This window comes from Tarenaya hassleriana, unplaced genomic scaffold (assembly GCF_000463585.1).
Source record: "Tarenaya hassleriana unplaced genomic scaffold, ASM46358v1 Cleome1, whole genome shotgun sequence".
Lineage (NCBI taxonomy): Eukaryota > Viridiplantae > Streptophyta > Magnoliopsida > Brassicales > Cleomaceae > Tarenaya > Tarenaya hassleriana.
The window spans coordinates 10,307,599-10,334,117 of record NW_010960187.1 but is presented as its reverse complement, the minus strand read 5'-3'; the positions used below and the strand labels follow the sequence as shown (position 1 = coordinate 10,334,117).

Below are 26,519 nucleotides of genomic sequence, written 5' to 3'. Positions count from 1 at the left end.
TATATAGAATCTAATTATAATCCTTATGGATTCATATATCAAATCTCTACCTTTTCAGAAAGCTGCAATAGAGAGTGTGAAAACAAGCGCCAAAGAAGCCATTTTAGCAAAACTCGATCTTGAAACTTCAATATTTAACCTAAATTCTTACAGAATCGCGGATTTTGCTTGTTCAGTTGGACCCAACACATTTGATGTTATCGAAAACATTATCCAAACCATAAAACTCAAACACCAACAAGACGAAACCAATAGAAACAACCATGAAAACCTCGAGTTCCATGTGTTCTTCAACGATCAATCCGACAATGACTTTAATACCCTCTTCAAAACCCTACCTCGGTATCACATTGATCGTGAAGTTTTTGCATGTGGTGTTCCCGGATCCTTTTTCGGCCGAGTATTTCCAAGAAACAGCCTTCACATTGGACACACTTCTTACTCAATCCACTGGCTCTCAGAAGCTCCTGAAGATGTTTGTAACCAAAACTCACAAGCTTGGAAAAAAAATATCCAATGTACTAATCTAGTTGAAGAAGTGACCGAAGCTTACAAGAAACAATTCAAGAAGGACATGGGAGCTTTCTTTGAAGCTAGAGCTCAAGAACTCGTCCCTGGAGGATTGATGATCATTTTGGGACAGTGTTTGCCCGATGGTGTACAGATGATTCGGACATGGAAAGGCGTTGTCCATGAAATGATCGAAGATTGTTTGGTCGATATGGCCAAATCGGTAAGAAAACTTAAAATTGTTCTCTCTACTCAGTTTTGACGTTATAGGTTGGTCGATACAGCCAAATATATCTTTTTATATTATTTGAAAAATCAATACCATAAGGCGAAACATGTAGATACCAAAACCTACAAGTTTTAACTCAATACAATGTTACAATTTAAAGTTGACCAAGTGGTATAATCTGTTTTTATTTTCTTTTGTTTTGCATCGACGTAGGGGATAACAAGCGTGGAAAAGGTGGAATCTTTCAACTTGCCAGTATACTTCCCACAATTTAGCGAATTGAAGGAGGTGATAGAGCAAAATGGGTGTTTCACCATTGAGATTATGGAAGAAGTGAAGCATCCTATGGAGGATATGCCGCTAAGCAACGACTTCATCGCTCATCTTCCATGGAGTCATAGAAGAACATTTCGGAGGCGGTGTTGTCGATGAACTGTTTGATCGATTTGCTAAGAAGTTGAACAAAGACCCTATTGATTTCTTCAAGTGCCAAAAGGATATGCAATACTTCATCTTACTTAAGCGAAAGGTCTATTGAGCTATATGTAGTCTTTGTACTAAATAATACCGGAAATCACGTTAGTTTTGCGTTCAGCTACTATGTGATTGAGGAACCCTTTTTTCCATTTTCGTTCAAACTCTTGTTTATCAAATTTTCTTGTAATTCATCAAAATATATGTAGAATAAATCTGCTTCCACGGTGAAAGACAAAAGCTGAAGTTTATATATCAGTCATTAGAAAACAACTTTAGATGAGCATTTGCACACTTGTTAATGTATTCATAGACCAAACCGGATCCAACCATACCAAATCAATCATACCGAACAAAAACTAAACCGGAACAAAGCAAGTCATTGCCAAACAAAGCTGGGCTGTTTGGGCTTTCCATACTTGTACGTTTAAAAGTTTACTGGGCCGTATATGGGCTTATGGGGTTGAGCGTTTTAAAAGTTTTTGACAATTATGAAAATATTATGCAATAGCTACCAAATTTATATAAAAATAAAATAAAATAATTCAACTCATTTTCCTATTTTACTTGCCCAGATTTAAATATTAATTCAAGCTTAAACCATGAAAAAGGAAATAGCTTTCAGGCTATGAAGCAAACATTATCTGTCTCGAATCTCGATTATTCAGTCTTTATTCCTTTAAAGAAGCACAACAAATTAATTAATTGGCGTGTTTGTTTAAATAGAGGAGGTTTTATGATATTCGTATGTTTAAAATTTTATTTTTAAAATCTAACCAGTAAACTAAATTAAAATAATACAAAAATATTAATATTTAAAAAAAATTATAATAACATGCTTGAACAAGTAAATAAGAAAGAGGGGGGGAGGGGCTCTTGTCCCTTCGGCGCGCACACCTGCGATAGAAGATACTCGAAATCGTTCCTCCTCCTTGATCACAAGCCTTGTGTCAGACGGCGGGAATCCGATTGCCACCGGAAGAATCGGAGACGACTCCTCCGCAAGGCGTCTGACGACGACCGGTCTGTTGCGGCGGACTCGTGGTCGATCAAGAGCGAGTACGGGAGCACTCTAGACGATGAACAGCGTCACGCCGACGCTGCAGAGGCCCTCTCCTCCGGAAACCTTCGAGATCCCTCCGGCTACTGGTTTTTTTATTTCGCTCCATTCTTTTTTTTAGATCAGTTCGCACTTTATCGAAAAATGAATTGAGTCTCTTTTTCTTTGAAATCAGTAATACTTTCTGGGAAAATGACTGGGCATAGTGAGAAAATTTAGTTTTCTTCGATACGTCTAAACTCAAGTTGAGTGTTTGGCTTTCAGTGATATGGGTTCAGATTCGGGTGATATGAATTGATTCATGGGCAATTTAGATCACTATGTTGAGCTTGCGGGTAATCCAGAAATTTTTCGTTTGAGATTCTTGAGCGTTACGTCGAATTCGAGAATAGTGAAGCCTGTCAATGTTTGATTTTTAGGATGATTTTCGCAATTTGGCGGATCTAGTGTTTAGACATTTCTTGATTGATCAACAATGGTATTCCGTTACACAGTTCCGACAAGGAAGAGCCAGATGCTGATGGAGTACAGTCAATGCTTGGTCTTCAAAGCTATTGGGACGCTGCATACGCTGATGAGTTGACAAATTTCAGGGAGCATGGTCATGCCGGTGAAGTCTGGTAGTCCTTTCGTGAACACGTTTATCGTTCTTTTCAATTCTTGTTCATTTAAGGTGGAAAAGTGGATGGGTTTTTACCAGATTTATGCTATTTTAGATTGTAAATATTTGTTAAAGAAATTAACTTTAAGATCTCACAGTGGACCCCTGCCTTGATCATGAAATAATCTTTGGCGAAGATCCCTCACTTCTTTATGACATTGTTTCTTGTGGTTCACCTTCTTATGAGAGCCGATTTTCTTTGTTTCATTTCCCCTTTTCATATGTTAGGTTTGGAGATGATGTAATGGAAAATGTTGCTTCTTGGACAAAAGACTTGTGCATTGGCATTTCTCAACGTGGCATGGCAAGTTCTGCGAGTGATAACAAGGCAGAAGCGAATGAACAAGGCAGCAAGTATTTGTCTAGTTGGGATGTCCTCGACATTGGTACTGGAAACGGCCTACTACTGCATGAGCTCGCTAAGCAGGGGTAAGTTTCAGTATTTTGTTCGGTTCTTTTGGCACTAGATGTGTAATGTATCTGTCTTAGTATATATATGTATAGTATCAGTTTCGTATCCCATCGCTTGGATGATCTTGTCTCGTTCTTCATTTTACACTACTGGATTGCCAGTGTGTTAGCCTGAGAAGTTAAGAAGCACGTTTATCCATGTTAAATAATAAAACCGTTTAAACATCTGTTGGTTAACTCTTCTATAGAGTTTCCCGTATGATTCCCTTCGTACAGTTTGTGTTAAAATGAGGTCTTTGATGCTTATCCATGTTAAGCGCACTAATTGGTTTATGATTTTACCAGTTGAACCTTTATAGTTTGCTCTTTTCGTAAATAGTTAATTATCTCGTTCTCGTTACACTTTTCTGGTTCAGGTTCTCTGATTTAACCGGGACTGATTATAGCGAAGGAGCAATAGAACTCGCGCAACATCTTGCTCAGCGAGATGGACTACCAAATATTAGTTTCTTGGTACGACTTTCTATTTTGTGCTTAGTGTACTTGTTACGGTTTCTTAATCCATTACCCAAAACGTTTTCAAGCTCCATGTCAAACATTCTTGCACCATAGAATGTTGTTAGCATTGTGAATTGCTGTCTATCGTATTTCTTCCACAGATCAGAACCATCTTTGATCAAGCATGGAATATGTTTGGTCACATGTGTGTATGTATGGACAAAAATTACTTCTAGTAGTCAATAACCTGAAATTTTCTGTCTGAACTAACTGAACTGGTTTTTCGAGCTGTAATTATTATACTTCTGTTATTGACTGTTTTAGAGAAGAACATGATCCAGAGAACAGATTTAGATGTTCGAAGCTTGGAACTTACGGTTCACTTGTTCTTCGGAAAATTATCTTCAGGTTGATGATATCCTCGAGACGAAATTGGATCGCCAGTTCAAGCTTGTCGTGGATAAAGGAACTTTAGATGCCATCGGTTTACATCCCGACGGCCCCATAAAAAGGTATCCACAAAGCCATTTCTTTTATCTACTGCATCTACCCTCGATAGCCTCCCATGTTGCATTCTTTGTTGCATCCCGGTATGATCAATTCATCAACCAAAGCAATTTTTATGTTCCAGAATCATGTATTGGGATTCAGTCTCCAAGCTGGTTGCCTCCGGTGGAATATTGGTAAGCATCTCTACTTTGATATATTTAGCTTGAGTATTGGTAAAATAAGCATTTTTGTGCATCATAGAATATTATTTGAGGTGTATAAAGTAGCGAAATTCCCATATTTGTTCAGAAAAACGCATGATATGGGAACAATTTCGTGTTTTGATCTGCAAACATAAAAGTTCATGATTTGTTCTATGATTTTTGAGTAAGTTCGTGAGTTTATATGAGATTTTGCCTATAACATATGATGAATACGTGCTCTAAACATAATACACTGGAGTGGTTGCTGATACGTATTTCGTTTTCTTTCCTCGGGTTAGGTGATCACATCGTGCAACAACACGAAAGACGAGCTCGTGGAAGAGGTGGAGAGTTTCAATGTAAGAAAATCCAACTTATCCAGAGAAGATCCTCCATTCAAGTACCTCAGCCATGTCCGGACATACCCGACGTTCATGTTTGGCGGATCGGTGGGTTCTCGAGTTGCAACGGTTGCTTTCCTTCGGAAGTGAAATCAATTATTCGGGTTTCGTTTCTTGTGGGATTATATGAAACTTTCTCATCTTTTTTTGACCCCAGAAATGGTAGATGTGTTTATGATGTTATTGAACTCTTGATTCTCAATAGGGTTTTGGACTTTGCTCCTTTGAATGCAATTCTGTTGAAGACTATTGTTGGCTACTTTTTGTTCTTATGAATCTTACTCGACAACAAACTTATGCGTGTGAAACATTGCATAATAGATTAGGGTTTAGGATTGGGTGTTGGTATCCGAAATTAGGGTACTCAATCAAAGCGAATAAGAGGACGGCTGTACGGTGTCAGGAACTCAGGAATTGTCCGAATTCGACACCTCAGTCATTGGTCGATGTTCGCCTCATCACCACTCGCGCTATTTACGTCTTTCTTCTGATTTCGTTGCCTCGCAGTTGTTGATAAGAATACCACATCGGTGGGAGAGAGGGATTTGAGACCAATATATAAGGAGGGTCAAACTTTCACTCTCAAACTAGCTTTTATGGTGGGGTTAAGATTCAAATTGTATCAATTGGTCAGAGCTTGGTTATCATCCAGAACCTGTGTGTTATGGGCCTACCACGCTTCCGTTGTGCCCAACTCTCTGGCGGCTTCTCGGTCACATCCCGACCATCCCACATCCACTGAGTCGACCGCATATCCGTAAGAGAACGGCCTGCCACCGGTGTGTAGAGATTTGGACTTTAATACCAATTGATATAGTTTGTGACCTAACTCCACCACAAAAACTAGTTTAAGAGTGAAAGTTTGACCTTCCTTATATATTGGGCACAAACTCTAACAGTTCTCTCATTGTTTTCAAAGCCTCACGGTTTCGTGACTCTGTCGCGATCTCGCCCTTCCGTAGGCAAGTACTCCGTGGATACCTGAGCACTCGTCACTAATCGCGGATATTTGATCCTATGATGGGTCCTTACATACATATTGTATTGCGTATTAATCTGATAAACTGGAAATAATCATAAAATTACATATTGTGAAATTATATATAAATGCAACAACCATTACAATATCAGTGCTTACACATACATTAAGGATCGCAATATCGGATTCCAATGGCACACTATGTTATTCTTCAGGACACAACACCAAGCAAAGACAGTTAGCTGTTACTCAGTTCAGAGTTTTGTTCTGTTTCTGCGAAGACGTGAAACTTCCATATCACTAGAGGTTGTAACATTCATCTCCCCTTCTGTTTCTGTATTAGTTTACATTTGTATTAGTTTAGAAATATTGGTCCAAATCTCGGCGTTTTCAGTTTACAGGGACAGCACGTAGTTCTGGCACAGACATCTGAGACGGTTCGGTTTCTTCCTCTGAAGTAAAGCCAGAGAATCCAAGATCCTGCTTTCAAAGATTGTAACACATCATGTCAGTTTCAGTAAAACAGTTTTCGAGTTTCAATCTTTACAAAAACTATTAATTTCCTATGAAGCTACTAACCCTTCGGTTTCGGTGACAGCAAAGGAAAGTGAACGCCTTGACGAAGAGATACGCCAGCAGAAAGATTCCTACGGTTCTCAGTATCAGCAACTGCAAGAAGAATGTACATGAGATTTCATATCCAACGACGTTATATATGTAATGTACGTTATGTTTCCCGAGTCTTACAGTGAATACGGTTAGCGAGAAATCATCAGTTCCGGTTAGGATAACGGGTAAGAAGTGACGCAAGAAAAGCAGAAGGATAAACTGCACAGAACCATGGCAAAGAGAGAACGCTAAAAAGTCTGAAAACACCGAGATCAAGGCCATGTTTGTATGTATGTACGTATTATATATGTATATATGTATGTATGTTTCAGAGATTAGAGAAGAAGCATACGAGTAGGGCAATTACGCGGCAGCAAATGATGCTGTGAGGGCTATGAACTGAGTAGAGTTCATCATCATCGGGATTTAGAAAATCATGATCAAATGCAGACCAAGGAATAAAGTTAGAATTATGAAGGTTCAGTCCCTCCATTCCCCAACCTTCCCTGCAAAACAAAGAAAAGAAAGTTAAGGGTTCTCCAAAGGCTTATTCTATATCGTTCAAGGTCAAGAATATCGAAGAAGAAGGCTATTCGGTGGCGAAAGAACATTCGGGAAGTACCCGAAATTGGTGGAGATTCCAGCATAATGAAAGAAGGGCTTTCGAGGAGCTGTGTAACCGTGTTTGAATTGCTGCAATTGAATAACGTTCATGAAACGAGGCAAGAAAAAAAAATACCGATTTCATCGGTTTTCAACAGAGAAGCATATCAAGAAACTGATGATTTGTGGTGAAAGAAGTTGATGTTTTGAGTGGAAACCTGAAGACAAATCTCGCAGACTGTATCGCCCTTTTCGTTGCACCATCTCTGGATGCATTTCCGATGGGCAAACTGCAGAAACCGGTAAAGAAAACATTCAAGAAATCATATAGAATGATCCTAGTTAAGATAACCAATTAAACCGTATAAAGAATCTATAAATTTGATTAAGTTATGCTAATTTGAAGTAGAAAGTGCATAGACCGGGTCTGGTTTAACGTATCGGTACAACATAACCAAAACTAAACCGGACCTTCAAGCTTCCGGAACAAGAACAAGGCGTCTCCATGTTGGAATCCTCATCTTCATCGTGACAAATCCGACACTGGACTAATCTGTTCTGATAAGAACCTGCTCTGCCGAACACGGATTCAGTTGACCTGTCTTCGTTAACCCGCGCCAGAGACGGTTCTTTTGACCGGTTTAGTGTCCCTAAACCGGCATCTAACCGGTCAACCTCCAATACCAAATGATCTCCCATCACAAAGATTCCCACCAAAGAAACTACAACAATGCTAAAACAATGTACATGAAAAATAAAACTGAAAGGAATTGATGCAAGAAAATTAACGTTAGGAAGAGAGAGAGAGAGAGAACCAGAAAGAATAATTTTTTTCAAAGGAAATTGATTTGCCCATGACGATAGATGTAAGTAACAGAGGATGCAAGAACAAAATTTGGATTCTCTGCAAGAAAAGAAACACAAAGGTTTCACCTTTTTTTTTTCTTAATCGTTTTTGTCTCATGCTCTTTATCTTTCCCTGAATCCGAACGTCTTAGCATATTCTTTTCCTTTCTTGTTTCTTTTACTCTTCTTCTTCAATTCGTATCTTTTGCATTCAATTTTGATTTATTCCTTTGGTCTTACGATATGGAGAGACGCCTCCTTCGCATCTTTTGTCGTGTCCATATATATATATATATATACATACATATATATATGTTTGTATGGGGATCAATGTCTCCTTTGCTTCTTCTGTCGTGTCCACGCCAGAGGTTTCGGATTTCGATTTGTCAGATTTGGTTCAAGAACAGTTTATCCGATTTGATAAAAATTATACCAAACTATAACCGAATGTTAATTGGTTCAATTCAGTTTTAGTATTGGTTCGGTTTGAAATTAATTTTTTTTTATACAAGTACCAAACAAGAACTGAGATTTGACACTTACACACACATTTGTACATAAAGATGGATAATTCGGGTTTCGATTCGTTATTTACCGGATTCGATTCCGGAATAATTCATTCGGTTCTACAAAAATTGTACCAAATTTGAATCGAATATTATTCGATTTGATTCGATCCGGTTCGTTCTGGCCCAGACTAGTTCAGAACCATCACTACACTAATCTGAGCTGTTGAACTCACAATGCTGAATGCTTTAATCGTCGTAAGAAGCGTGAGGAGAAGCAGTACAGCCGGGATCAAAGGGATCTTCGGATCCACAACAGTGCCAATACTGAAAAACTTTCCCGGAATCCGGAGTTTCCATCGTGCCTCCGCTGTATACGCTCTCGAATTTCCTCTTCGTCTCTCCTGAAATCGTACTCAAAAAGACATTAAAAAGACTTCAATCCCCGGAAAATTTATCGCAAAAAAAGTAAAGATTAACATTTTAATATCATCAATATCTACGATTTCCAGAAGCTTTGGCATATCTAAAACACAGACAACAGAAACCGAAACTGTGTCCTGAAACTGATGATGCAGCCAGTTGAAACAGTTTTCCGACATCCCCTTTAGGGGATCCATTGTTCCTTTCCTTTCCTAAGCTCTTAGCTACAAAAGATTCTCCTAATATCAGCTCACTAGATCCAAGAATCAGCCGCCAAAAACAGAGCTTGAAATCTATAGAATCAGTCAGATGAAAAGTGAATACGACTGGTGAGTGAGCCTGAAACCTATAGAATCTAAAATCGAAATGTTTTCTTCTGAACAAAAACAGAGCTCGTCCTGGGAAAACCATGGCATTTCACTTGCAAAACGGAGCTCCATTGCTCTGCATTTGATCACAAGTCTCAAGACTAACAAGACAAGAATCGCTTTCAAGAAAATAATTTCAGACTTTCAGTACAGAATCAGATATCTTGGTCAACTGTAATGAAGATGATTCTATTGAACAGAAACCCACAGGTGCAAGAACAGAACCTTTCTTCCGCCATAAGAACATCAGATTCCCCCCAATTTTCACATCTAATTCAAAGATACAGATCACGAATTTCGTAAAACGGAACTCCGAAATGACATCATCGATCAGAATTTCGTCAAAACAAAAGAAACCCAGAAAGAGATCTAACCTCCGAAATGAGCGGTGTGGAATCTGCAAGCTCGAGGGTGATTGAGAAGAGGATCGAACTGGGTTTTGCAATTCTTGCAGGTTCTCAAGCCCTCGCTTCCGTTGGAAGTAGTGGCTGAGCATCGAATTGGCTCGTGCGAGCGACGCGATTGTAATCGTAGGATTAGGGTTTCGCGAAATTGATGAGGAATTAGGGACTTGGGGATCGCAAAGGAGGAAGAAACAGAGTGATTGAGAGATGCAATCGCCATAGATGACGAACAGATGATGGAATCTCTCTGGATCGAATGAGTTCCACACAGGAAAGTTGTCAGATCCTTGACCGAAGTTCGGACAGGAGACTGATGTTGTCGGATAATCTTAAACCTGAAAAAACCAAACAGAAATCAAACCGCGAATTTCGATATCCAAAAACTGGGATACATGACCTATAATCCACACAAAATTCCCAAATTCCCAACGAGTTCGGTATAAAGAATTCGCTAACGGCTATCCGTGGGGGAATTTTACTCAAATTTACGAGTGCACAACAAAAAACATAACACCTTTTTTTTTTTTTTTTAAAAGACGAAATTACCCTTAATAAATGCACGATTTTTATCCGTTCGAAAACAACTTCGTTATTACGACTTCGTAATTAATTCTAAATATAGTTACAATTGATTCTAAAAAAGGTGGTAAAAAAATCATCTGTCTTATTTTAGTTGTATATCAGTTATATGTTAGTCGTAATAAGATCGCAAAAAATAAAACGAAAAGGGTATTTCGGACTTTTCCAACCAAAAAATGGGTTAAAATTGAAAAAAAAAATTCGGTGGTGTACACTGAAATTGCTGCGACCCAAGTGGGTTATTTGAGTAATATTCTCTATCCGTGTTTTATAAAAAGTCTATTATACCCTTATATATTATTAATATTTACAAGAATGTCATCATTATGATATTAAAAAATATGTCGCTAATGTGTGTCTCAATTTTTGGGATTGGGGTCCAAGACTCCTGGGTACAAATTTGGTATCAAAATTCGATATTGGCTTGTGCACATCTCTAACTCTTAAGGTTTGAGGGTTTTTTTTATAACGGTGATGCCAAAAGTGAGTATCGAACCGTGGTTGTGGGGACACTGTTTTCCTACATATCAACGTTTAAATTTTTAAGGTTTGAATTAGGACAGATAAAATCGAAAATTTCAATCCGATCTAGTCGTATATTCAAATTTTGAATCCTTGTGATTCATTTCGTAATTCGAATACTTAGTACGATCGGATCAAATAGCAGAGACATCCAATAATTTGATTTGGTTTTGGATAATTCCAATTCAAATATCACAATTACAGAGTAAAAGAGTAAAATGTATATAATCTAATTTAGGATATCATATTGGAATTTTGGAATCTTTTGAAATTATAGATTTGTATTCGAGTCATCCGAATCAACTCCTTAAAATTTATTTTCAAGGAATAGAAAAATTCGTTCCCAAATATCCGAAACTTGTTTTACAGTCGAATATTCATATTTAGATTGCAGTCGCGTTCGTTTCGTAACCGTCAGCGAATGGAAAACCTCTTTTCCACGGACGCGGCCCATATAGGCCCAAATGTGTACTATTCAGCCCATATATACCCTATATATAATATATTTTTTATATATATATAATATATCCTATATATAAATTGATAAGGACCAGAGAAAATTGTTGAAATTTTGAAGCAATCGGGGATGGTGAGATTCTCGGTTTCTGGAGGCGGTAACGGAGAAGAATCGAGCGATCGTCGATCTTGGAAGAGACTAAAACGTGCCTCGATCGTCGAAAATGAAGCAGAAATCACTGGAAACCCAAACGCCGGAAGTTCCCGGGAAGGCGAGGATGAAAGGAGGAGATCTTCCATCTCCGATGGTCATGTAGAGGACGAAGAGGAAGGTGAGCTCAATGATCGAGCATCCTCGGGTAATGATAGAGATGGTGAAGAGGCGACGCCGGAGGGAAAATCGGTGAACGGTGGAGAATCGCCCTTAACCGTGATGCTTACGGACCCAGACGTTCTCGATTGCGCTGTTTGCTACGAGCCACTGAAAAGCCCTATATTTCAGGTATGGTCCTTGTTCCGGATTGTAAGAAGAACAAACTCAGAAATTCGTATTGATTTCTAGTTTCAAGTGTCTAGCAACTGATAAGTGATACGACGTTAGTTAAGAGCCTGATTTGGAAAGATGGTTATAGAAGTGAACGTTGAACGACAGAACATAACACTTGGGATCGTGTTTATTTACTAAGGAAGCAGATTAATTTAAGATGACAATGTTATTTTTCACTAAAAAAAATTTTGATACCTTAGGGTTCCATTGCTTTAGTAATGCAGTAATCTCTTGAATATATGTTGGCCAGAAGACAATGAAATTCTAGGTAAAGCTGGATTTAAGTCCCATTTTTGTCTGTCAAGAACATGTAAGTGTACTGATTCATAATGAAATCTTTCTGCCTTTGGGGAAAATGGGCGGATCCGGTTTGTGGAATAGTGCATGTAGAAGGACTTGAGCTAAAATGGGCACATGGGCGGGGGTGTTCGTCCATGAATTGTATGGACGGCCAGCTGATAATTTTATCCGTGCTTGGATTTGATTTTAGATTCTTTGACTGTTCATGCAATTTCGGTATGGTTATGTTTCACTGGAAAAGTAAGAAAATCCTTGCTAATATATCTATTCCAAGCGAATGTGTGCACTTAGAACACATCTGGGATTGCCATAGAATTGATGATGATGAACTCTGTGTTTGTTTTGGATGTAGTGTGATAATGGGCACATTGCTTGTGCTTCTTGTTGCACCAAGTCGAGGCATAAATGTCCGTCTTGCACTATGCCCATCGGTTACTTCCGATGCAGAGCCATGGAGAGAGTGATAGAATCGATCAGATTGCCCTGCCCAAACGCAAAACAAGGTTGCACGAAGAAATTTGTTTATGGCGAAGGTTCATCTCATGTAAAGGAGTGCCTTTTCATCCCATGTTCATGCCCAGCACTGGACTGCAACTTCATGGGTTCGTACAAACAACTCAACACTCATTTCAGAGATGAGCATAGAAACATCCTAAGAAAGATCTCTCGTGGGAAAGAAGAATACGTCTGCCTGAGCATCAATGATAACGAGACCGAAGTGTTTGAGGAAGAGAAAGAGGGTGTGCTGATCGTAATTCAAAGTTTTCTGGTGGCAAATGATTTGCGTGTGAGCGTAAGCTGTATTGCCCCTCCGGTACGAGGGGTCGGCGAGTTCTCGTACACCCTCGAAACGAGGTTAGAGGGAGAGGGAGAAACCACTCTGACGTTTGATTCGAAGATGAGAAATATACAGGAAGTAAGCATGGAGCCGCCTGTTGAATGCTTTATGTTGATTCCTTCATATATGTTTTATGGCATTGGCAGTAAAGGTGTGAAGACGGTGAGGATTTGCATCAGCCGCAGTTGAATGCTTTGGAAGAACTTTAAGTCTTTTAAGTTATGTCTCTGCCGGTCGGATTATTGTCTAAGGATGATAAACCAAAGCAACCTTGAAATGACTTTTGCTACAATTTCTAATGCAGTTTTTTTTTTTAATCTGACTATTTTGTATATTTTGGATCCTTAAATTGAAATATGTATAATCGTATTTTAATCGAGTGCGATAATCAATCTAAATAGACTATCAAGATGATTCATTTCAAAATAACTATCTTTTTAGAAAAGTGAATATTTTAATCAATAAAATTCAACCCGATCTCGATCTCTTATAAAAAAAAACAATTGAATTCGAATTAAATAAAAACAAATAGGATTCTAAATAAAATCTGAAATGATTATTAAGATTATTATGAGTCGGCACGTAGACCACCCTACCCTATTAACTACATCGACTGCAGCTTCTTCTGTTTTTATTATTAATATTATGGAAATCCAAAGATTTGGTTCACTCCACTCGAAATTTATTTTGATTCCTATTTCCAATAGTAGTTGACAGATGAACTTCCTGTAATGACTATTTATAAAATTGTTCTTTTTTCTCTTTTGCTTCTCCACTCTTATATTAATTATATTATATACATAGATACATACAGTGTTTGTATGAATGTATGTGTATATATATATATATATTTATGTATGTATATATACGTATATATACACGTACGTATAGAATGTGTATCTACGTACGTGCATGTGTGTTATGCATATGTATATATGTATGTATTTATATACATATAGGAACATTGTAAATTTTTATTTTTATTATTTTTACTTATTATTATTTTTATGTATATATGTATGCATGATATTTTTTTATTTTTTTAATAAAAATATAACGTGTGAGCTTTGGATGACGTGACCGCTTAGGTGTCACAGTCGGTCAAATGACACGGTGCATGGAGCATGGGTAATAGGTGTATTTATGTTGTGATGACGTAGTAGAAGATTTAATTGGAAAAAAAATAATGTACTGAAATATTTGACAAATGTTTTTTCCTTAAAATTCAAATATAAAATCAAATTAATTTTTTAGAAACTAAAAAGCTTGATTATAAATATAATCAAATCAACCAAAATCTGAAATGATTATTAGTGTCGGGACGCAGGAAAAGCAACTCTACGATATTAGGGCTCAGAGTTTCGGTTCGGTTCCGAACGATAATATTTTTAATAAACTAAATATCTCACAAACAAACTAAATATTAAAAAAATCGAAAAAGCCTAAAAATTATTAATTTTTCTTTATAAAATACAAATTCGAATGAATAGAAAATAATAATTGATTGATATGTAATTTTTAGAACCGAATAATTGGAACTAATCAAATTATAGATTTGATTCAATTCTATAATGATTATTTATAAATTTGTTCATTTTTTTTGGCTGTGACATTATATTATAAATAAATAAATAAATAATGGGATATTCACCAAGGTCCATATGGGCCCAATATATTCGCGATCCTTTGGGTTAAAAGGGAGAGACGAGCGGACACTGTGAGCAAGTAGTAGCTCTATCGTCGGAGGACTGCAGATGGCTCAAAGTGGAACCCCCGTTTCTGGAGCCGTCGATGGCGACGGTGATCGTCCGTCCAGAAAGAAGCCGCGACTTCAGTCCGTTGTCGGAGTTGCATTCGAGGAAGAAAAAGAAGAGGAGGAGGAAGTTGTAGAAGGAGAAGAAGAAGAACTAGGAGAAGAGGAAGAAGACGAAGAAGACGGAGAAGAAGAGGAGGAGGGGGAGGAGCAAGAGGATGAAGACGGTGATGCAGGGGAAGACGAAGAGACGCCTAACCGTCGCCGAGAAGACGAGAATGAAACAAGAGTTGGAGAAGAGGCGACGCCGGAGGGGAAATCGGTGAACGGTGGAGAATCGTCCCTTGCCGTGACGCTTACGGAGCCAGATGTTCTGGATTGCGGCGTTTGCTACGAGCCACTTGGAATCCCTATATTTCAGGTATGGTCCTTGTCCCGGATTGAACAAGAACAAACTCAGAAATTCATTTTTGTCTGATTCGCAAAGAATTATTTCCGCCTTTTGGGAAAATGGGAATAGTGCATGGAGAAAGACAAACTCAGAAATTCATTTTTGTCATCGTTATATGAATGACATGAACAGCCAGCTGATAATATTACTCGGGCTTGGATTCCATTTCAGATTCTTTGACTGGTCGTGCAGTTTCTGTAGTGTTAAGTAATCTTTCCCTTCACGCATTGTTATGTTTCACATGGAAACGTAAGAACATCCTTGCTAGTATATATATATTCGTAGCGAATGTATGCCATAGAATTGTTTGTGATGATTCCATGATTGTTTTGTGTGTAGTGTGACAGTGGGCACATTGCTTGTGCTTCTTGCTGCACCAAGTTGCGGCATAAATGCCCGTCCTGCGCTATGCCCATTGGTAACTACCGGTGCAGAGCAATGGAGAGACTGCTAGAAACGATCAGATTGCCGTGCCCAAACACCAGGTATGGATGCAAGAAGATATTAGCCTACGGTGAGAGATCCTCTCATGGAAAGGAGTGCCTTTTCATCTCATGCACGTGCCCAGTCCTTGGCTGCAATTTCAGCGGTCCGTACAAACAGCTCACCAGCCATTTCAGAGATGAACATAGCCGTTCCCTAAAAGGGATCTCGTGTGGGAAACCCGAATACACCTGCCTGAGCATCAATCATAACGAGATGAAAGTGTTTGAGGAAGAGAAAGAGGGTGAGCTGGTCGTGCTTCAGAGTTTTCCGGTGGCGAATGATTTGCGTGTGAGCGTAAGCTGTATTTCCCCTCTGGTCCGAGGGGTCGGTGAGTTCTCGTACAACCTCGAGACGAGCATTTTAGACGGAGAACGAGAAACCATTCTGACGTTTGATTCGAAAATGAAAAAAATACAGAAAGTGAGCATAGACCCACCGGACGCGGGTTTTATGTTGGTGCCTACATATATGTTTTATGGTCGGAAGGGTGTGAAGACGGTGAGGCTTTGTATCAGCCGCGGTTAAATGCTTTGGAACAGCTTCTAATTTTGTCTGCCGGTCGGGGTTATTATTTAACTATATGATAAACTTAAGTAACTACCCTTGAAATGGCTTTTGCTACAATGCCTAGTGCAGGTTTTTTAAAAAAAAATCTAAATTATTTGTATGATTTGGATCCTTGAATCTCTCTTCTGTGTTCTGTGATTTGGTGTTTAAGGATTTGGGATTTTGCCATTTTGAGCTCTCTGTTTTTTTCGTAGGTGTAATATTGCGCGGTAAGATCGTCAAATAAAATGATATCTTTTATATAGGAGTTCCACGTGGCCTTTAGCCTCCGCGTATAACCAACTCCCTTGGCCCGGGACCGGTCGGCTAAAACTTGACTTTTATATATGTTAAATATTCCAAATCCAATAGTGTAACCGTATTTGGATCTTGTATAAAAATGGAATGAATGTGGCTTTTAAAATAAAATTTGGATTCAACTGAAAAATATTGTTTTTAGGAACATTTATCGATCAATTCAAATCAAATTAAATTTAATAGAAACATAAGTAAGTTTATAAATTAAATTTAATATGATATGTGCGACTTTGTAACCAGTGATACACTCATATACTATAGTTAGGGTAAACTTGGCCGGCCTTGAAAATAGCGGATTTGGGGTCGAGATATTTAGATCCAAAATTTTTGGATTTTCGGACCGAGTTCAGGTCGGGCTACAGGCCGGCCAAAGCCCGATTATTTTTTTAAAAAAAAGATAATAGAAAAATAAATTTCAAATAACATTTTTAGCAGGCAAAAGCGGTCCGACCCAGTCCAAACCCAAACTCGATCTCTATAGGACCGGACCAGTTCGATTGGCATACGGAACCACAGTGGGATACTTTGCCCCCATTGTTTAAACTAAAAAAAAATTAAATTTTTTATAAGTTTTATAAATTTTGTAAATAAAAATGTTAAATGTCCCTGTATCAAGTTCAAAATGTTAAAAATTACTTTGCCCCTTCTTATAAATAATCCTAGGTCCACCTTGTTTGTGACCATGTAATTTTATAACGGCGTGATCTTGTCGATCCATGCGATCTTGTAATCATGTGAATTTTTTACTATATGACTTATTAGTTATTTCATTTATCGTTATTTTATATTGCTTTTTATTTATATTGATGTATCAGATAAAGCTAAATATTTTGAGTTCAATTATGTGTTTAATTTATTTAGTTCGAGAATAGTAATTAAATTATGTGAAAATTATATCAAACTAGAGTTTATGAAAAAATAACAAAAAAAATGAGTGATTGATAAAGAGTAGATTGAAGGTTATACAATACAAAAAAATCTGAACGAAAATTATTCATCGTAGAAAAAAAAGATAAAGAGTGAAATTGAAGAAAAAACTAAATATAATAAAGATAAAAAAATTATTGAAAAAGAGAGGGGAGAGAGAAAATATTAATAAATTATGAAGATGAATATTTTGAGTTTTTTCAATTATGTTTTAAATTTATTTAGTTCGAGAATAGTTAATTAAATTATATAAAAATTATCAAATAGATTTTATGAAAAATAACAAAAAAGTGAGTGGTTGATAGAGAGTAGATTGAATATTATACAATACAAAAAATCTGAACGAAAATTATTCATCATAAAAAAAAGAGATAAAGAGTGAAATTGAAGAAAAAATTAAATATAATAAAGATAAAAAAAAATTATTTTAAAAGAGACGGAATAGATAAAATATTAATAAATTATGAAGATGAATATTTTGAATTTCAATTATGTGTTTATTTTATTTAGTTCGAAAATAGTTAATTAAATTATATAAAAATTATATCAAACTAGAGTTTATAAAAAATGAAAAAGAATGAGTGAGTGATAAAGAGTATATTGAAGGTTTTACAATACAAAAAATTTGAAAGAAAATTATTCATCATAAAAAGAATAGAGAGAGAAATTGAAAAAAAAAATTAAAATAAGAAAGACAAAAAATGATCGAGAAAGAGAGCGGTGAGACAAAATTTTAATAAATTATAAATAAAATATTAATAAATTAATGAATAAATAGAAGAGAGAGAAAGCGTGTATTAAATAAGGGATAATTGAATCTTTTTTATGATTTTATAAGGGATAGCTTGGTCTTTTTGTGATATGAGTTTTTTTAAAAAGCAATTAATTTTTGAAGGGTATAGTCAAAAGTAGGGTGTCAAACGAGCCACCTCGGATCGGATCGTTTGAGGCTCGATTCATTTAGTTCAGATCGTTTTGAATTCAGCTCGTTAGACTCATCAGAAAAACCTCGACTCAGATCGCTCGTCAGTTTTTTAATCTGAACGAATCGCCTCGTTGAAGAGATATATATAATATTTTTTATTTATATTTATTCTAAATTTAACTATAAATTTAAATAAATACATAAAAATTAATAAAACTCCAATATCATTTAATATTTTCAATTATCACCATTATAATAATAATAAATATATTTTTATAATCATATGAATGATATAAAAAAAGAATATAAAATTATATTATAGTTTTTTTATATAAATTTAATTTATTTTAAAAAAAATCAATTCGTTGAACATCTTAGACAGCGCGTTGAGTCAGGTGATCTAGTGTACTTCACTATCTCAGTTTGTTCTTCAGTTTGTTCGGCTCGCGAGTGTGCTCGTTTTGACACGACTAGCCAGAAGTGATCTAGTGTACTGACACACGAAGATATAATAATGACCTAGTGTATCTCTTATTCTGCGCTTCAGGCATTCATTGATGGTGCTCGAAATCCGAAGATTTGATTCATTTGATGTGATTCAATGAATCAGTCCGTTTAAAAGGGAGAGACGAGCGCACTCTGTGAGCAAGCAAGTCAATCGACGGAGAATTCCCCATGGCTAATGGATCCGACGACGGCGATCGGTCATCTAGAAAGAGGCTGCGACCTATCGGAGTTACAGCCGAAGAAGAGGTAGAAGCAGAAGCACAAGAAGAAGCAGGAGATGACGGCGGCGAAGGGGAGGCATCGGAGAAGCCTCCGAACTTTACCCAGACCTTTATGGATCTGCGTTTGCTCGATTGCTCCATTTGCTTCGAGCCACTGGAGACTCCCATCTTTCAGGTCTGGTTCTTCTCTCCTGTGTCTCTGTGTTTTCAAACACAGACTTGTTGGATCTGACATTGTGATCTCTGGGAGAGAAGAAGATTCTAACCACTGATATTCGTTAGGTAAAGAGTGTTCGTTACGGAAAAACGATGATGGAAGTAAATGGAGAAGGTGAGACTCTGCTTAAAACAGAACTCAGGCTAATTTAGGGATTAAACGGAATGTAGGAGATGATAGTGGCATATTTCCATATAAATCTGAAATTGTTATGATCTTAGATTTAGTTTTGGTTTCTCGGACCAGTGACAACTATCCAGACAATGAAAGGTTGATATGTTCCCTACCCTCTCTATTGGACTAGCAGCTAAAGATTGGCATGTTTAGCTAGGGAAGTGAAATCTTGCTTTGTGGTTATTCCTGTGTGCATTTAAAATACGTATTGGAGTTTTGTCGTCAGTGTGACAATGGTCATGTGGCTTGTTCTCCTTGCTGCACCAAGATGAGGAACAAATGCCCGTCTTGCGCTTTTCCCATCGGCGTCTTGCGGAACAGGGCACTGGAGGATGTTATCGAATCGATTAGGATTCCATGTGCAAACGCTAAACAGGGGTGCAAGAGGAACGTCTCATATGGGGAAAGATCGTCCCACGAAAGAGAATGTATCTTCACCCTATGTCCGTGCCCTTCAAGCGGCTGCGAATTCACTGGGAAATATAAAGATCTTTACGAGCACTACCGTTTGTGTGTGGCAAACGCCTAAGTATCGAACTTGGCGATGGGAATGTAGTTCTGCAGGAGGATAAAAAAAATGGAGAACCGATCGTGGTTCAACGACACAGATTGCCCCACGGAGAGTTGGTATCTGCTTGTTGTATTGCACCTTCGATCCCGGGGGCAGGCGAGTTCACGTACACTCTCACCGACTTGCCATGCGTCAGCCGCTACTGCATTGAAGCAACTGCATCGGTGACGAGAGTTCAGAAAGTGACAGATCAGCCTCCGGACAAGGATTTCGTGTTGTTTCCTACCTATCTGGTCCGTATAGCTGGTGGCCATATGAAGTTAGACATTCGAATCTGTCGTCCTGACGTGACGTCTGGTTGTCGTGAATCTTTTGTATGAAACGGGTGGCAACAAATGTTTTTCTTTTTTGCGAACGATATTATTTTAGATTAATTAGCGTTTTCTGGTGATTATTATCGCATGTGTTTTGGTAGTGACAAAGCATTCGGTGAGGTGGTAGAGATAGCGATGATGAACGATGCATTTCGGAAGATGCTTTGTGTTTTGTTTACTAAACCTTAATCGCATAATCGTTGTCATTGTGCAGAACATTCAGACCCTCTGACAGTAACAGAGGGTGTTGTAATCCGTATGTTTTTGTTTTTTTTTTTTTAATTCCTTCACCAACTTAGTGAAAATGTTTCTATATATACGTGTTATGTTTTGTATCTGAAACGCAGATTTTTGTTGGTAAATAAAATTTCTTTAATTGATTATTTTCCTAGATAAATTTTTTTACCCATCTCTAGATTCGACATAAAATATGTCACTTAATTTCGATTAGTTCAACTTATATTCTGTTCGAATTTGTTAATATAAAATATTTATTTTTAAACAAATCTTTTTTATTTTTTATTATATTTGTATTGGAATGCAATTTTTATATCCGTACATTTGTAAATCAGATTTGATTTGGATAAAATTATTAATTATTTAATTTACATCGATTTCGTTTTGAACTTGAATATGGGTCTCAAGGTTATATATCCACTCGTATGAACGGGTGAGGCCCAGCCCACGAAAACCGGAAGTCTATCGTCATTGGTCTCCGTGTCAGAATCCAGCATTCGAAGCCGTTGCAGCGAGAGGAGGAAGAAGAATGAATTCGACACTTATACTACGTCGTTTCGTCTGCTTCAATGTCTCTTCTCCTTCTTCTATTGCTCCCTCTTCCAAGAAGAAATCTCTTGTCTTCTTGGGCTCTCCTCAGGTGAGATTTTTCGCTCGCGTATAGACCCATATATAGTTTTATGTGTATGTATCGTTCTGATTCGAAAATGGTTTTCTGTGTAATTAGGTCTCGGTGAATGTTCTTGAAGCTCTTCTCGATGCGTCTTCTGCATCCAACTCTTCCTTTGAGGTACACAACGGTTAATTGTGTTTGTTCGCCCCTCTGAATCAATGCAATTGGATTTATTGTCTTCTTTTTTTCCCCCTGATTTAGGGCAAATATCGTGGTCCATGCATCGGAATGTAGTTTTGTTGAGGATATTAGATTGTTTTAGTTTTAGTTTTGATTCTTGCCATTGAGTTTGGAGTTGTTTATCTTGGAAAATGATAAAATTTGCATATGTTGCTCCCCGGATCTCGTTGAGTGTGAAAAATGGCGGTGAAAAGTTGAAGACTTTCTTGTTTTTTCTTCTGTTTTGTTAAGTTTTACGGTAATTTTAGGCGGCATAAGTGGCACCTTTGTTGTCGAGGCTCAATTTCGTATGGTTAATAGTGGTCCTTCCCAAACAAACAAAGCTTTGTGCTGAAAATTCTGTGATGGTTTGAAGTCGGCTACAAGGTGATGGTTGAATCGTTTGTGATGTTTTTGCTGCTTCTATCGCAATGGGAAGCTTTCTGTGATGAACCTCTCATACAGCTTGGTCTAGGTTGCAGGCATTGTTACACAACCTCCGGCAAGGAGAGATAGGGGCAGAAAAGTCTTGCCTTCCCCTGTAGCACAATTTGCTCTCGACAAAGGCTTTCCTTCTGATCTCATTTTCTCCCCCGAAAAGGCGGGAGAGGTAAGTTTCTTGTTCATTTCAAGATCTTTCTCTTTGAAAGATGTGAAATTCTAAGTTCATACTTATCCTATAATCTATCTTGTAAAGATGACAGCGACACTGCATTGTCGACATTGGTGGAAACATGAATACTGAACACAGTGGACCAATGTTAATCTTCGGATGGTGAGTGCAGTTTCGTGTCTTTTTTTGTGTGCAGGATTCATTCTTGTCTGCTTTAAGAGATTTGCAGCCCGAGCTTTGCATTACAGCTGCCTATGGGAATATTTTACCTACCAAGTTCCTTAAAATTCCATCACTTGGTTAGTAGAAATGCCTTGTCTGCTCGATTGAGTATTCTGGATGCTCCATGGATGGAGGGTGTCTCCTTAATTCTTTGAAGGATTATTTCTAGAATTGAGGTTTCGATGTGGAATTCTATTATATTAGGGACAGTGAACATCCACCCGAGTTTGTTGCCGCTCTACCGTGGTGCTGCCCCTGTGCAAAGAGCGCTTCAGGTTATTTTTTTTTGCATTCTCTCTTGTTTATTTTCTCCCCTTTCCCTATTTATAGATTTTACGTTTATCATAAGCTAAGACTATATAATTCATGATGGTTGACACAATGGTCAATAACTCGGTTTCTGTGGTAGGATGGTGTAAAAGAAACTGGAGTATCATTAGCATTTACTGTACGGAAGCTAGATGCCGGACCGGTTATTGCCTCTGAAAGATTCCAAGTGGATGACCAAATCAAGGTATGAATTCCCATCCAAACCGATGCAGTTGATTGTCTTATCTGATTTTCTAGACCTTGACGAGTAATGGTCAACTGAATCATATGCAGGCACCAGAACTACTCTCTTTCCTATTTTCTGAAGGTAATATATCAAAGTATTTTTTATCACATCTATTGTCTTCCTTATATATCCTCCGCCTATGTATCTGTCATGAGCATATCATACAGTGTGCTGCTTGAGTGTTGTTACCAATCTCTATTTCAGTTATATCTTCTCTTTCTGCTTATCCATGGTAAACTACACAGGATCTAAGCTTCTTATCAATGGACTTCCATCACTATTCGACGGGTCAGCAAAAACGAATGCTATTGCCCAGGATGATTCTAAAGCCACCTTAGCCCCAAAGGTACTTGTCAATAATCTTATGACACCATCAACAAACTGACATTCAAAGTCATATTCTTGATATTTTTCTTCGAACTGATATGTTACATAATTCAGAACTTGTAAAGGGGCTTTTAGTTGAAAATCCGGTTCCTTTTACTGAAAATGAATGTGAAAAGTTTAAATATCTGTTGGATGATCCTGATTAATCATTGCAAATATTTCATGTTTCTGTTTATTGTCCGACTGAAAACTTCCCAGCTGATGTGCACAGATAGCTCCAGAAGAGGCATGGCTTTCCTTTGACCAAGAAGCTGTTGTTCTTCATAACAAGGTAAAATCCTTCTTTTTCTCACAACGAGTCCTACCATGAGCACTAACATACAACCGCTTCCTAGGTCCGTGCTTTTGCAGGATGGCCAGGAACACGAGCCAAAGTTGAAGTCCTCGATGACAAAAGCAATCAACAGAACATCCTAGAGCTTAAGATCATCACAACTCGTGTATGCCAAGATGTTTTAATTCAGGATGATGAACAGGATTACGTAGCTTTCAATGAAGATTCTTTGGTCTTTCCCTGTAGAGGACACACGGCTTTGGAGGTATATATACACGCACACACATGCATGGAAACTTTTACATAGTACATACATACTCGAGTATTTAGAATATATATGTCGGGGTAATCCATCCATTAAACCGATCACAGGCTCCAAAATCGGCCAGTCACACGTTTTCACTCATTAATGCAAAGGGCCACTATGTAATCTCAAACAGCATATGAAATTGAAGCAAATCGGGCTAATGTTTGGTCTCGTCTTTCGAGGGAATAACCCGTGGTTTTGCATTTGAGTATGCTTAAAATCCACCGGCTTGGTTCAGGTATTGGAAGTTCAGCTTCCGGGGAAGAAGGTGGTCAACGCTGCAGCGTTTTGGAACGGTTTGAGAGGTCAGAAGCTGAAGAAGCTCTAGAGGAGGAAGAAGCTGCAGAGTGCAGTGTTGATTTTTTTTCCCCCCTCCATTTCTCTTTGGTGGTCCATGGAGAAAAACTTGATTGATTATCTGACTTTAGTTTCATTTTTATCTTCTGGTCTAGCCATGTTGTCATATTCTTGCCATCATCTGATGGCTCTCGTATCTGTTTATGTACATGTACGTTTCCATCTTTGATACATTGATGCGAAATCATTCCTTTGCACTAGAACCGACCGAGGCAATGGAAGTTTGTGTTACAAACCCCAAAAAGGCTCAATAGTTAGTGGGCCAGTTGTTATTTATTTTATTCTTAAAAACTCCCGATTTTAAAAGTAAATGGGCCAGTTACAAGGCCCAATATCTATTTGGGCTTAACACAATTTAAAATTTCAGCACGTGTCTTAAGCACGCGTTTATGACGCAACGCGGAACCTTCCTTTCAAACCGACATAGTTTTCTATATATACCTTACATGCCTTTCTCTCTTCGCATCAGTTTACTTTTCTTCCCCATCTCTTCAAGAACTCCCTCTTTTCTTCTCCCGCAAGAACAAGAAAAGAATCCAGTTCCAGCGATTTAGGGTTCTCTCTGATCGATTATTCTGTGCTGTGTTCAACGATAAAAGCTGTAATCTGGTTCAATTGAGCGAGAAAGCATCGATCGAGGAACGAAGAAGATGTCGTCGAACATGTTCTTTGCGAACACTCGCCCTCAACGGAGCGGGAACGCCGATTTGAAGAGACGATGGGACGATCGCAGTCGCGTGGGAGGCTTCCAGGGTTACCCTCACCAGAAGCGGGCGAGAGCGCAAACGCCATCGCAGTTTCCATCGGCAAACCCTAACAATCTTCCTCTGTATCATCGTAGTAGCATACCTAGGGTTTCTGGTTCATATGGTTCTCAGGTCTTTCCCATGTCGGGTTCTTATGTTCGTGGTTTGGGTTCTTCTAATGTAAGTAACAACGTTGTACCAAATCGTTTCTCTCCTGCTCTACCTAACAACGATACGTCTATGCCCTTGTTCGTATCATCGCAACCTTTGACTAACCACAATCATCAATACCTGTCTGGTTATGGAAGCTGTAATTCGAATTCGTTGCCACGACAAGTACACAACGATGTGTCGTTGGACTCGTTGCCTGAGTGGAATCCGAACGAACCCACATCTCAGATCCGAAACGGGCTTGCGCCGAGTGTGACTTTTAACAATTTTCCTGCTCGATCTCGCGATTTCATTAGATATGTCTCTGCGCCCTCTAATGGCGCAAATTCAGGTTCGCTTCTACCACTCGTAATGCCCAATTCAAAGCAACCTTTGATGGGCAATGGCTCATCAGATTTGGTAAGAAACTTCAAGAACAGCGGTCTTGTTCCTCCGAATGATGTGTCGAAACAGAACGCTGGAATCCAAGATGGCATTTTGGGAACAGAGTTCGACATGTCGTTACTTAGAGTTAGACATGAATCTGTCATAAAGTCTCTGTATTCTGATCTCCCAAGGCAGTGCAGTTCATGTGGGCAAAGATTCAGATGCCAAGAAGAACACAGGAACCACATGGATTGGCATGTCAGGAAGAACAGGATGGCCAAAGACACCAGCAAGAATCCAAGAAAGATTCCGACACTGAACAACAAGTCTCGTAAGTGGTTTGCCAGTACGGGGTTATGGCTCAGCGCAGCAACTGGAGAGCAACTCGACGATCAAGCGGTTGCAGAATTGTTCGATTCGGAAAAAGAAACCCGGAAGAATGATGACGAGGAATTCGTCGTTCCTGCAGATGACGATCAGAAGACATGCGCTTTATGCGAGGAGCCGTTCGAAGATTTCTTTAGCGATGACGCCGATGAATGGATGTACAAGGGAGCTGTGTACTTACACAAGCACGATGATAACCAGGGAGGGACAAGAACTGGCATCAATGTATCAAAGTTAGGTCCCATAGTTCATGCTAAGTGCATGCCTGAAAAAACCCGAAAATCTTCCACACAGGATCTGAGACCACAGAATCTGATACCAGTTTCGGTTCCATCTGCAAGAACACTGATCTGCTGAACCTAGAATTCTTAGCTTTTTCATCATTCTTATTGACCAATGTACATGTAAACTCAGAGAGCAATAAAATTCTAGCAAATTCTTTTCCTTTCATCTCCCTTTCCATTACATATTTGCAGTATATTCGACCGATTTGTTTGGAATGCCATGCATGCATGTAACACAGATATGAGTACGTGAAAGTAAAACATAGTATAATGGAAAGCAACATAACATGTGATGAATTATTGTTATCCAACGAAAAGATGTATGGATGAATCTGAGGTCCCAACCGTCTTAAGGATCGTATTTGCGCTCCTATAAAAATGATATAAATATCGAAAACGTAAATTACATTTCCGCCTTTCGCCACCTTATTCAGAAGTATCTTTGAGCTTTCAG

The 26,519-nt window shown here is 38.2% G+C and overlaps 8 protein-coding genes and 1 pseudogene across 10 annotated transcripts in view; 6 read left to right on the top strand and 3 right to left on the bottom strand.

Annotated features, from left to right (window-relative positions):
• Positions 1 to 25: 25 nt before the first annotated feature.
• On the top strand, positions 26 to 1,345 carry LOC104825625 (annotated as a pseudogene).
• Positions 1,346 to 2,224: 879 nt separating this feature from the next.
• LOC104822473 (protein-lysine N-methyltransferase mettl10-like) lies at positions 2,225 to 5,195 on the top strand. Its single transcript, XM_010553719.1, has 7 exons — positions 2,225 to 2,362; positions 2,768 to 2,893; positions 3,163 to 3,363; positions 3,762 to 3,858; positions 4,252 to 4,355; positions 4,475 to 4,526; positions 4,835 to 5,195. The coding sequence occupies exons 2-7, from the start codon at positions 2,808 to 2,810 to the stop codon at positions 5,024 to 5,026; spliced, it is 732 nt and encodes a 243-aa protein (XP_010552021.1). The 5' UTR covers positions 2,225 to 2,362; positions 2,768 to 2,807; the 3' UTR covers positions 5,027 to 5,195.
• Positions 5,196 to 5,978: 783 nt separating this feature from the next.
• Positions 5,979 to 8,073, bottom strand: LOC104822461. Of its 2 annotated transcripts, none has more exons than XM_010553700.2 (8): positions 7,943 to 8,073; positions 7,599 to 7,860; positions 7,346 to 7,417; positions 7,147 to 7,217; positions 6,877 to 7,030; positions 6,663 to 6,743; positions 6,495 to 6,584; positions 5,979 to 6,395 (listed from the first exon to the last, which is right to left on the bottom strand). In XM_010553700.2, exons 1-8 carry the CDS (start codon positions 7,981 to 7,983, stop codon positions 6,306 to 6,308), a joined length of 861 nt encoding a protein of 286 aa, XP_010552002.1. In that variant the 5' UTR covers positions 7,984 to 8,073; the 3' UTR covers positions 5,979 to 6,305. The 2 variants fall into 2 exon arrangements, with proteins under 2 accessions (XP_010552002.1, XP_010552011.1); XM_010553709.2 differs by having other exon boundaries at positions 5,980 to 6,395; positions 7,599 to 7,849; positions 7,943 to 8,070.
• Positions 8,074 to 8,504: 431 nt separating this feature from the next.
• On the bottom strand, positions 8,505 to 10,132 carry LOC104822453. The gene is made up of 2 exons (XM_010553689.2): positions 9,645 to 10,132; positions 8,505 to 8,883 (listed from the first exon to the last, which is right to left on the bottom strand). The coding sequence occupies exons 1-2, from the start codon at positions 9,892 to 9,894 to the stop codon at positions 8,729 to 8,731; spliced, it is 405 nt and encodes a 134-aa protein (XP_010551991.1). The 5' UTR covers positions 9,895 to 10,132; the 3' UTR covers positions 8,505 to 8,728.
• Positions 10,133 to 11,326: 1,194 nt separating this feature from the next.
• Positions 11,327 to 16,146, top strand: LOC104825614. The gene is made up of 5 exons (XM_010557977.1): positions 11,327 to 11,733; positions 12,431 to 13,102; positions 14,615 to 14,750; positions 14,864 to 15,090; positions 15,460 to 16,146. Exons 1-5 carry the CDS (start codon positions 11,362 to 11,364, stop codon positions 16,129 to 16,131), a joined length of 2,079 nt encoding a protein of 692 aa, XP_010556279.1. The 5' UTR covers positions 11,327 to 11,361; the 3' UTR covers positions 16,132 to 16,146.
• A 2,629-nt stretch (positions 16,147 to 18,775) lies between these two features.
• Positions 18,776 to 20,500, top strand: LOC104822444 (E3 ubiquitin-protein ligase SINA-like 7). The gene is given in 3 exon segments (XM_010553677.2): positions 18,776 to 19,225; positions 19,668 to 19,952; positions 19,955 to 20,500. Coding segments are annotated over 3 exon segments (891 nt in total). The 5' UTR covers positions 18,776 to 18,997; the 3' UTR covers positions 20,333 to 20,500.
• A 523-nt stretch (positions 20,501 to 21,023) lies between these two features.
• LOC104822436 (methionyl-tRNA formyltransferase) lies at positions 21,024 to 24,314 on the top strand. Its single transcript, XM_010553665.1, has 11 exons — positions 21,024 to 21,203; positions 21,291 to 21,353; positions 21,871 to 22,005; positions 22,205 to 22,307; positions 22,435 to 22,505; positions 22,640 to 22,744; positions 22,834 to 22,867; positions 23,032 to 23,132; positions 23,385 to 23,444; positions 23,509 to 23,712; positions 23,993 to 24,314. Exons 1-11 carry the CDS (start codon positions 21,093 to 21,095, stop codon positions 24,080 to 24,082), a joined length of 1,077 nt encoding a protein of 358 aa, XP_010551967.1. The 5' UTR covers positions 21,024 to 21,092; the 3' UTR covers positions 24,083 to 24,314.
• Positions 24,315 to 24,590: 276 nt separating this feature from the next.
• Positions 24,591 to 26,231, top strand: LOC104822429 (polyadenylation and cleavage factor homolog 1-like). The gene has a single exon (XM_010553654.1). It carries the CDS (start codon positions 24,762 to 24,764, stop codon positions 26,136 to 26,138), a length of 1,377 nt encoding a protein of 458 aa, XP_010551956.1. The 5' UTR covers positions 24,591 to 24,761; the 3' UTR covers positions 26,139 to 26,231.
• Positions 26,232 to 26,333: 102 nt separating this feature from the next.
• LOC104822414 (pyridoxal kinase) overlaps positions 26,334 to 26,519 on the bottom strand; it is a 4,616-nt gene continuing 4,430 nt past the window's right edge. The window contains exon 14 of one of the 2 annotated variants that reach the window (XM_010553635.2): positions 26,334 to 26,506. In XM_010553635.2, coding sequence (XP_010551937.1) covers positions 26,496 to 26,506 — 11 coding nt within the window. In that variant the 3' untranslated portion in view covers positions 26,334 to 26,495. The other variant, XM_010553643.2, reaches the window with a different exon arrangement.

Bases quoted from the DNA above. Each gene is read 5' to 3' on its own strand.
- LOC104822473 (XM_010553719.1), top strand. From the start codon at position 2,808: ATGCTTGGTCTTCAAAGCTATTGGGACGCTGCATACGCTGATGAGTTG. The intron at 4,356-4,474 runs GTATCCACAAAG...TTTATGTTCCAG, and splicing joins CCCGACGGCCCCATAAAAAG to AATCATGTATTGGGATTCAG. The intron at 4,527-4,834 runs GTAAGCATCTCT...TCCTCGGGTTAG, and splicing joins TTGCCTCCGGTGGAATATTG to GTGATCACATCGTGCAACAA.
- LOC104822461 (XM_010553700.2), bottom strand. From the start codon at position 7,983: ATGGGCAAATCAATTTCCTTTGAAAAAAATTATTCTTTCTG. The intron at 7,861-7,942 runs GTTCTCTCTCTC...ACATTGTTTTAG, and splicing joins GAAAAAAATTATTCTTTCTG to CATTGTTGTAGTTTCTTTGG. The intron at 7,218-7,345 runs GTTTCCACTCAA...ATTCAATTGCAG, and splicing joins TCTGCGAGATTTGTCTTCAG to CAATTCAAACACGGTTACAC.
- LOC104822453 (XM_010553689.2), bottom strand. From the start codon at position 9,894: ATGGCGATTGCATCTCTCAATCACTCTGTTTCTTCCTCCTTTGCGATC. The intron at 8,884-9,644 runs GTTAGATCTCTT...GTACGATTTCAG, and splicing joins CCACACCGCTCATTTCGGAG to GAGAGACGAAGAGGAAATTC.
- LOC104825614 (XM_010557977.1), top strand. From the start codon at position 11,362: ATGGTGAGATTCTCGGTTTCTGGAGGCGGTAACGGAGAAGAATCGAGC. The intron at 13,103-14,614 runs TGAATGCTTTGG...TTGGGTTAAAAG, and splicing joins GGATTTGCATCAGCCGCAGT to GGAGAGACGAGCGGACACTG. The intron at 15,091-15,459 runs GTATGGTCCTTG...TTTTGTGTGTAG, and splicing joins TTGGAATCCCTATATTTCAG to TGTGACAGTGGGCACATTGC.
- LOC104822436 (XM_010553665.1), top strand. From the start codon at position 21,093: ATGAATTCGACACTTATACTACGTCGTTTCGTCTGCTTCAATGTCTCT. The intron at 21,204-21,290 runs GTGAGATTTTTC...CTGTGTAATTAG, and splicing joins TCTTCTTGGGCTCTCCTCAG to GTCTCGGTGAATGTTCTTGA. The intron at 22,868-23,031 runs GTAATATATCAA...TAAACTACACAG, and splicing joins CTCTTTCCTATTTTCTGAAG to GATCTAAGCTTCTTATCAAT.
- LOC104822429 (XM_010553654.1), top strand. From the start codon at position 24,762: ATGTCGTCGAACATGTTCTTTGCGAACACTCGCCCTCAACGGAGCGGG.